Source organism: Ricinus communis, chromosome 8 (assembly GCF_019578655.1).
Source record: "Ricinus communis isolate WT05 ecotype wild-type chromosome 8, ASM1957865v1, whole genome shotgun sequence".
NCBI classification, from domain to species: Eukaryota; Viridiplantae; Streptophyta; class Magnoliopsida; order Malpighiales; family Euphorbiaceae; genus Ricinus; species Ricinus communis.
Window position 1 is genome coordinate 16271888 of NC_063263.1, and position 9637 is coordinate 16281524.

General features: G+C 34.8%; 1 protein-coding gene across 2 annotated transcripts; it reads right to left on the minus strand.

Moving 5' to 3' along the window:
- Positions 1 to 3699: 3699 nt before the first annotated feature.
- Positions 3700 to 8986, minus strand: LOC8264075 (4-hydroxy-3-methylbut-2-en-1-yl diphosphate synthase (ferredoxin), chloroplastic). Of its 2 annotated transcripts, none has more exons than XM_048378043.1 (20): positions 8817 to 8986; positions 8430 to 8668; positions 8176 to 8333; positions 7898 to 8004; positions 7703 to 7803; positions 7537 to 7613; positions 7315 to 7434; positions 6982 to 7212; positions 6578 to 6694; positions 6407 to 6481; positions 6239 to 6316; positions 6087 to 6146; positions 5926 to 5988; positions 5629 to 5773; positions 5389 to 5527; positions 4867 to 4944; positions 4619 to 4778; positions 4427 to 4525; positions 4215 to 4319; positions 3700 to 4072 (listed from the first exon to the last, which is right to left on the minus strand). In XM_048378043.1, the coding sequence occupies exons 2-20, from the start codon at positions 8641 to 8643 to the stop codon at positions 3971 to 3973; spliced, it is 2229 nt and encodes a 742-aa protein (XP_048234000.1). In that variant the 5' UTR covers positions 8644 to 8668; positions 8817 to 8986; the 3' UTR covers positions 3700 to 3970. The 2 variants fall into 2 exon arrangements, with proteins under 2 accessions (XP_048234000.1, XP_015581534.2); XM_015726048.3 differs by having other exon boundaries at positions 8430 to 8672; positions 8817 to 8985.
- Positions 8987 to 9637: the final 651 nt, after the last annotated feature.

Below are 9637 nucleotides of genomic sequence, written 5' to 3' on the forward strand. Positions count from 1 at the left end.
ACCCAAAATCCTCAAGTTCCATCCACTTAGCTTCAAAGTGGAAACACCTTTTTTGAGATTTGACTTTGGTATCTAAAATAATAATTAAGGGTCTATGATCAAAGCCTATATGCTCCTCATAAAGTAATTGAGCATACTGATTTTGTACCCTCGAAGAAGAATTTGCAAGGCCTCTATCCAACCTCTGCATAATATTACTATACTCTACTTGCTTATTGGACCAAGTAAAAGAAAACTTATTAAACCTAATATTCGTTAAGGCACATCTATCAATTTATCTGCTAAAGCCTCCCCTCTAAATTAAATCAACCAGATTTTTCCTAACTTTCTCTTAATCATGCAATACACAATTAGAGCCATCAATTCTAAGCCAGGAGTCTAAGGGGGGAGGGGTAAGAGATGCAACATTGTCCCAAACAAATTGTCTAAGGTCCCTGTAAGGATTGCTATAGATAAAAGTAATAAAAGCCCCCCTTCCTAAGTTCTCAGTAAAATAAGTATAGCTAAAATTCTCAGATAGAGAGAATACCTAGACTTGAAAGTCATTTCTCTACCATAGAGCCAAACTTCCTGCTCGACCTCTAACCTCCTAGTAGCAAGCATCAAGAAATCCCACCCTCCTCTTGATTCTCTCTAGCAATTACCACCTTATGTCTAGTTCCATAAAAAAAACACCATCCCAAGTTGATACTTCTAGTTGAGCCTCTTAAAAGTTGAACTGTTAGAGCTGACCTAAGGCCTTGATAGTTGCAACTTAACTGACTCATAGCGCCTTATGAACATGCCAATTTTACAGTTCCTTCTTTGAACAAGCCATAAATTAATGATATAGGGACTAATTAAGACTCACTTAAAATTTTGGCTAGGTCTCTTATAGCTATCGGGTCACATACTCGTTTCCTTCATATAGATCCTAGTATGGATAATTGATAAAGAAATATACATTATATGGACGCACAAGATGTCTACCTTGTCCTATTGATGGTTTATATATACTCTTTAAAATAGTAAACAAGTTTGTTTATCACTTATCCTTCTTCTCCAACCCTTCTTCTACAAGAATCTAAACCCTAAAGAAAATAAAGGAGCTAGAAGAGCTTCAATGGCTTCATACTATCTTCTAAAAGAACAAGAAGCTACCCATTCAAATTATCTACTCAAACAGAGTAAAAATCGGGAACCCAAACTTATTATATAAAGACTTAAAAAGGGATAAAACAATGTTCCCCAGCTGATCATTATCATCCACCCATCTACCTTTAAGGTCCTTGAGCTTGAGAACTGGGTTAGCTTGTTTTCTCTAGATAGTAATGGCATAGAAGAATCTAGCATTACGATTACCTTATTTAACCAGCTCACCCTATATTTTTAGAACAATGGATCTCCTCCATCTTCTAACACTAGTCTATGGCCCCCAATGTATCCTTATCCTTCCTTTTGACCTCCTCGGAATAGTGCAAGGCTTGAACATTAGCAAGCTGAGTTTATTTACAGACAATAATCCCAGAGCTTCGGAATACCATGCCATTTTCATCTTCCACAGGCCTTATCTTCAGTTCTCGGAAGACACTTATGCAACTCAAAATATCTGCCATTATTGGAGAACACTTGATGTACCTTTGCATCTTGCTCCTCCACCAATCACAAAAGATCTGAAGCAGGCCCTCCGACTGATGTCTCTACACCATTAGTCTGCACTTTCAATGGACATCTGTGGTCTGAACACCCCCATTGAACATTTCAACTTTTCCATACTTCCGACCCCACTGGATGATCCAAGCCTGACTAATGAACAGAAGGATGCCATCATGCAAGATTCTCAGCCAATGGATGATGATCACTATGACAGTATTTTCTAAATATGTGGTTGTGTGTGCTGGACATCAAGACAAGTTTCCTCTTCAATAATAATGTAATAAAAAGATGAGATGTCAATTTCATCTTTCGGTGCATTATTTTCCACATGTGTATAGTAGCAGCATTATTAAGACTTTTTGTCTTAAGTTACATGTGAAGTTCTCACTTTTGTAAGTGGGAAATCAAGATAAGATTCTCACCTTATCTCTCCCTGTTGTTTTGTATTATCACTTCTCTCTATATAAGGAGAGATCGATGGAGAATAAAATTAAGCAAGTTTTCCCTCTCATCAATGACTATCATACTCTCTCTTATGGCTTTCTAAATTTCTTCCTTCTCTTCTTCTCGATCCATTGGCAATGAACTAAATGTTGCACGATCTGTTTCTTCTATGATCCAAAAGGGCTAACTCGGCTATCGAGGTCCAAAAGAGCAGAAAGACCTCCCATGGCGAGGTGCCTCTTTATGGTCTTAACTTGAGGATACTCTCCTGCCTTGGGTTTACAGCATGAGGACTATAGAATGCCAACACCACCGCAACTACAAAACAACATCGCTGTAAATGATGATCAAGCACCATGAAACTCGAGCACCGGAAGTGTAGCATAAAACACTTTGGTGGCTAATAATGCTGAAACAATCTTAAGAAAGGTTTGATAAAAGATTTTGATGGCTAGTGATAAAAGACTTTTACTTGACTGGGTAAAATCTGATATGGGTTCGAAATACAATATTATAATTATAAGAAAAAATTATAAAAATATCTCTTTTTTTTATTTTTTTATCAAACATACAGTATAAGTTTATTTTTTTCTTTATTGTGTTAAAAATACAGTTTTTTAATTTCTTAAAAAAAAAAACATGAAAAACAACTGTATCATATATTTTTTTTAAAAAAAAATAAGATAATAAAAAATAAATTACACAATAAAAATTATATTTTTTTATTAGTTTTAAAATATTTTTAGAAGGTTTCATAATTTCAATACAATGATAATCGTAGAAGAAAAAAAGAAGGGGCTTAAATTTCTGTTAAGCCCAAGGTATAGAGAGAAAGTGTTTTATATTTTATTTTTTTATTTAATTAACAGATTGAATTTATGTTAAGCTCACAATCAAGAGGGGCTTAAATAACAATTTTTAGTCAATTTTTTGCTTAATTGACCAAAAAGTGGTTGAAGGGCAAATTGTTTCTTACACCAAACAAGAGAGGCAAAAATGCACTTTCTCCCTTTAATTAATTTTGTGTTTAAATACGCAAAAAATGAACTCAAATGCAAATATATATTTTGGACCGTACATTAGGCAAAAATGCATGAATTCCTTATAAAAAGAAACCGATGGCATGTAACTAAGCTTAAATTATCGTAATCATAATATATATATAAAACAAGCTTAAATCATCGTAATCATAATATATATATAAAACAAGCTTAAATCATCATAATCATAACATATATAAAAATATGAAGAAGGAAGGACAAACAAATTTACTAAAAAAATTTTATTGATCATTTAATTATTTAAATTATTTAAAATTAATAAATAATATTAATAATCTATTAATTATATATCCAACTCTAGAAATCTAATTCTATTAGAATTTTCAATGTGGTTATAAAATAAAAATGCAAAGAAGGAGAGACAGATAAATTAAATAAAATAGCTTTATTGATTGCAAACTAACATTGATAATTTGATTTCCAGCAGCTGCTAGGAAAACTAACATATAATTGGTTGATAATAAGACTTGAAATAGAACCAAATGCAGAGAAAAATCTCAAAAATCTACATCCCCAGAAAACTTAAATGGTAGTGTTGAAGACGGAATAAATACATTGCTTGATCTCAAAATTGCAACATGCAGAGATTCTTGAATTTCTTTATTGGTAAAAGGAATTACAATGTTATTTGTATGTATCATAATTTAAAGATTACATTCTAACCGAACTTAAATTTCACATGCATGGAAAGATCTCTACAAGCTGCAAACTATTGATTCTGTGAGGATTCAACTTCTGGTGATTGCATTATATGTATAACAGGACTGTTAATTTGACATCCCTTTTGCTGTCTCATTCTTTTGTATCAGCCAATCAAAATCTACAAAATCTTACTCTTCTGCAGGAGGGTCAACCCAGCGACCATGGTCTTTAATTAGCTGGATTAAAGCATCAGTGGCTTCCTCCATTGCAATTCCTCGCTTTACAACAGTCTGAAACATAATTTAATTATCCATCAATTTCACTCGCTGTAATTTCCCATTTGGAATGCAAAGAAACAAGTATTATGGATTTCAACAACATAATTTGATGAAACCTAAGTGAACCTTAGTGCAAGAAAAAAAAATGCAATACCTTTCCGACATATAAGTCGATCTTTCCAGGAGCACCACCAACATAACCAAAATCAGCATCAGCCATCTCCCCGGGCCCGTTTACGATGCAACCCATAATTGCAATCTAACAATGAAAAAGAAAAAGAGAGAGAAGAAAAGGAATAATATTAGTCTCAAAACAGAAAGTAGTGTGAATCTTTCACTTAAAGAGGAAAGGGATAGGATATGCACCGAGACACCAGGCAAGTGAGATGTCTTTTCTCGTATTTCTGCACTTATTTCTTGAAGGTCAAACAAAGTTCTACCACAGGATGGACACGAGACGTACTCCTAAAGTCATAGTTTGGCAACTCAAAATCAGTAAACACCATTATATCTTGTATTAGCTGATACACCTGTTTATTCCAAAGATAAGCTTCATACCGTCTTTGTATTTCTCATTCTGCAGCCCTGTAGTAAGTTGAAAGAGGTATTCCTCAGGAAATCAAAATCTTGATCTGGTGCTTCTAGCAAGATACCATCTCCAAGACCATCTACTAAAAGGGCTCCTGCATTTGCACCAGCGCCAATGACCAAGTCATCCCTGCAAATACAAAATAAACATAGAATAAGCTATAACAATAATTTCTTACATCCGAGTGGATAAAAGAAAAATGAGACATGTTTGATACCTGTGAATTCCATTTGGAAAATTAATATGGTGAATTACAGGGAAGTTCAGAGAATTGTCTGACAAAAACTCAAATAACCTGCAACAGCAGAAATTTCATATTGTCAGGATAATGTTGTGCACCAAGCTTTGATAAATCATGTTGAAAAGAGAAACCCAATTATCAATGGCCAAAATGCAGAGAGGATATATTTTGATCATGCCAAGTTTCAATTTCAGCAAATATTTTGTGATGAATATCCAAGGTATTACAATATGACAATCTAGTTGACCCAAACTGACAGAAATTACAGACAGACCAGACAATTTCAAGCAATTAGCAACAGAATGGTTTTTCTACAGCGAATTTCTTCTTTTCCACTACGATAAGAAAATGTACATAAATCCTCATTTCAGACCAGAGATACCCAAAGAACCCACGGTAAACAATATAAACACGAGGCCCACATTTGAACTACTTGCTTTTGTATTGGCATACAGACAGCTAATTACATATCAATTAAATTCAGTTCTTGAAAATTACCTCCTTGCTGCGTGCACTCTACCAATTTTATCTTCTGTATTTGGTAGATCATGAAGAATCATTGTAGCATCTATCTGTTTGAGGATTTCCAGTTCTTCATAGGGCTCATCACCTCTTACAGACACAACCAAGCGTGTACCTGATTTTCATGATGAGGCATTAAGTACACTAGGAGTAAAATGGAATAAAAGAAAATGTTTATTAAGAAACAATATTCCGAGAGCATTAATGGAAAAGCACCTTCTGGCAAAAGCTTGTGAGCACCAGTTGACAACTCCTTAAGATTTACGAGAACCATGGCATTGGGTAATGGCTTTGTTAGCTGCTCTGACAAAGGAGTAATAACTCCCATACTAATATCAATCAGTCTTTTGAGAGCTAGTCGCTGATCACAACACAAAGTACAATATTAATACACTCAGATTCTTTCAGTGAAGCTGATAGCAAAATTGGTTCAATCACAAAGGCTCAGCTATCTAACAGAGAGGAAATTATCTTATCCTGATAAAACATGAATTGAAAGTGTTCGGATCTTACAGCATCACTATCCTCAGCAGGTGGAAGCTCTCTCAATAAGATTGAGTCAACTGTTGCCAGGTCCTAATTTAACATATTTGTGTCAATAACGAGAGTGATTATACCATAAAACAAATTCAATTGTAATGAAGCCCCTCCGTGCAATAAATTGAAGAACAGACCTTAAAAGGCATTCCAACAACGAGCTTTGCTGCTAGTGACTTGTATAGGAGTTCAGGTACCTGAAACAAGAGAAAGGATTGTGAATCCTACTTCACCCACTGGCCCCAAATTTGTTTAAGACTGGGTAAGAGAGGTAGTACCCAGTCATTACCTTTAACTGATCTAGTGAAACTGACATGAGAACAGAGCCATCACGGTGCAGGGCACCTCTATAATCTACCTCTTCACCCTGTAATCAAATGAAGAATCAACTACTGCAAAGTGGGAATAGAGAGATAAGTATAATATTGCTATAAAATTCTTAAGATAAAAGTCTGACCTCCTTTTGAACTGGCAATTGACCAGATCTGCGCTGAAAATCAAAATAATGTCTGTGCTTTTCTTCAAATGGTGCCTGATGGGTGAAAGCAATCAAGAGTCAGCAAAATTTTGTGTGGAAGAACTTGTTGCACTTAAGCATGTTAACTCAATAACATAGAGAAAGACCTACCACTCCTTGTTGTACTGCAGACGCTCTCATACCAAGGTTTGCCAATCTTCGACAAGGATCTATCTCCTTCTCTGGTGGTTCTGTAAGTGAGACCCTGATTGTATCACCCAAACCATCCTGTACATATAATGTGTCCTCACAATGATCAGGCTATATGTAAGTTATTTAGGGATGTGATACTAACAATGAAGAATTTGGGCAAAAAAGAAAGATAAACAAGATGGAATTAGTGAATTACAGCAATGTACTCCCATTGCTATATTTTTTTTATATCACTATCAGTTTTCGTTATTTTCAATTCCAAAATGGGCCACTGCCTTGTGCATGATTTTATATGGATGTAATGATATAAATTGTCAATTATCATACATTTTGAAAATGCAATTGTTATATCAAAAGGATACCTGAAGAAGAGTCCCAATGCCAATTGCAGATTTCATGCGCCCATCTTCACCTTCTCCAGCTTCAGTGACACCCAAGTGCAGTGGATAGTCCCATCCCTGAACATACATTTCTGCTACAAGCAGACGATATGCCTGGACCATGATGACCGGGTTGCTTGCTTTCATTGAAAAGACAAAATTGTGGAAATCCAATTTGCGGCATATCCTTGCAAACTCAAATGCAGATTCAACCTGTTAAAGAGAAGCCAATCAATTGATGCCATTGAATCTCAAAAATACAACAAAGCAAACAAACAAGGAACCTCAGCATCATGAAAAAGAAAAGTTGCTCACCATTCCCCTAGGAGAATCTCCATAGTAGCTCATAATACGATCTGAAAGACTCCCATGGTTTGTCCCAATGCGCATTGCCCTTCCATACTTCTTACATTTCTCAACCAATGGAGTAAAAACCTGAAAAAATACAGTTGAAAGAAAAAGGAGGTTAATTAAGTCAGCTTGAACATATCATCAAGTGAAAAGGAAACAACAATCGTTTTACTGTAGTAGTCGTACCTGCTCAATATGCTCAAGCTCTATCTGATAATCATCCTCTGTGTATTCAAGCTTCTCAAACTGAGCCCGCCTATCAGCTGCAAGAAGCATCATCTCACGTTGAACATAAAGTAGTTGAACTAAATGTCTTTAAAACTAAACTAAAACCAACAGCCCATGTCATTACCGAAATTTCCCGGATTTACACGAATTTTGTCAAAGCATTCAGCTATACGCAATGCAACTGATGGAGCAAAATGAATATCTGCAACCAGAGGTATATTGTAACTGCGCAAATAAATTTTAAAAAAAGGTCAGTAACATGGTTGATCCACATGTTAACCACAAATTAAAAGGCTGATATATAAGAAATCAGACTCACTTTTTCTGCACAAGTGAATTTTTTATGTCAAAGCAAGCATCCGCTTCTCTCTTTCCTTGAACTGTTATCCTAACCAAATCTGCCCCCTTGTCTGCTATTCTCATCACCTACCAAAACATGGATTAATTTATGCAGAAACATTCTTTGAACCAAGATTACCCACAATAAGATTGTAGGAATAAGTCGAATATTAAGAGATCAGTGTGCAAAAACATTGATAGGCTTGAAAAAACATGATAATTATTGCAAAGGGTGTGAAGAAGTTAAAGAATAAAAACCTCTTCGACAGTTGCAGCAACATTCTTGGTATCGCTTGTAGTCATAGTTTGAACCCGAATAGGATGATCACTACCAAGAGCCACATTTCCAACCATTACCGTTCGTGTTTTTCTCCTCACAGTCTTGTGAGTTGACTCGCAATACTTCTGTCTGGGCACTACACAATTCAAAACAACATAACAATCAGTTGCTTCAATGAATTATCAATCAAACATTTTATAAACACCATTCAATTAATATAACAAAAAATTACCTAACAGAGGGCTTCCTGGAGAAGCAGGTTGAAGTTCAACCATTTCAGGACCAGGATTACTCGAGTTCCTAATCATCGAAATTCTCTTTCTACCACCAGACTTGATTCTCTTCAAATCACAAATTCTCACAAAATCCATGCTCTTTCCAAATCCTAAGTTTGACTCTCTTGTTTTCAAACCTGTAAACGACGTCGGCACAGCTCCTGTCGCCATTTTCTCCCGCTCTCTCTCTCTCTCTCTAACTTAACAATCAAAACACACACAAATCAACCAATCAGAACACTTTTACAACCTCAAATATTAGCTGGTGCATACAGGGAAGTTCACAAAGATAATCTAGTGATGATGCTTTTGAAAGCAGAAACAAATGCTTTTTAAGTATATACCTGGAAACAAACAGAAGTTGAAGGTAGAAGAAACGAGAGCGATAGGTGACAGTGAAACTGAAGGATCTGGAGAGAGAACTAGTGGCGATAATTAGGAGAAATGAGAGGACGTGTGTTTGGCGAGGAATTTGAGAGAATTATTTATGGAGGATTTATATTTTGGAGGAGACAACCAGAGTGGTGCAGTAGACGACAAGAAGTATCATTTCCGCATCTTTTTTTAAACAAAATTTAGTACTGCTACATAATTATTTTATTATTATTATTTTCATTATCCAGTGGCCGTGGAAAATTCATAGTTTTTCTCCTTCACTTTAAAGGACTTCTTCCGTTCTGGGTTTTTGCTAATTTGCCCTTGTAATTTTCGGATTTTCTCTTTTTATCCCTAATTTTAGTTCGTGCCAATTTTATTTTTTTCACACTATTAGTATTAGGTTATTCTTTCTCTTCTTAGCTACGTGATCATTTCTTACAACTTTTTCCTCTCTCGAACATTACTTTAATACCCTCAATCTGTTGTGAATTTGCATATTAGAACAAATTCTATTGAAATTTTATACAATATATATGAAATTCTAGATAGATTTACAATCTATATTGTTATTTAATTATAGTATTACTTATTATAGAAATTCTATATATAGAAAATTAAAATATTATGGAAAGTTTACAAATTTTTTCTCAACTTACTGTCTTTGAGTTTTTCTTATTATAAATATGATACAAAATCAAAACTATTAGCTCGTCAAATTGAACTATATATTAATTATTTAAACTTATATTGACCTTTAGTCAATGTCTACAATTAAAAAAAATTACAT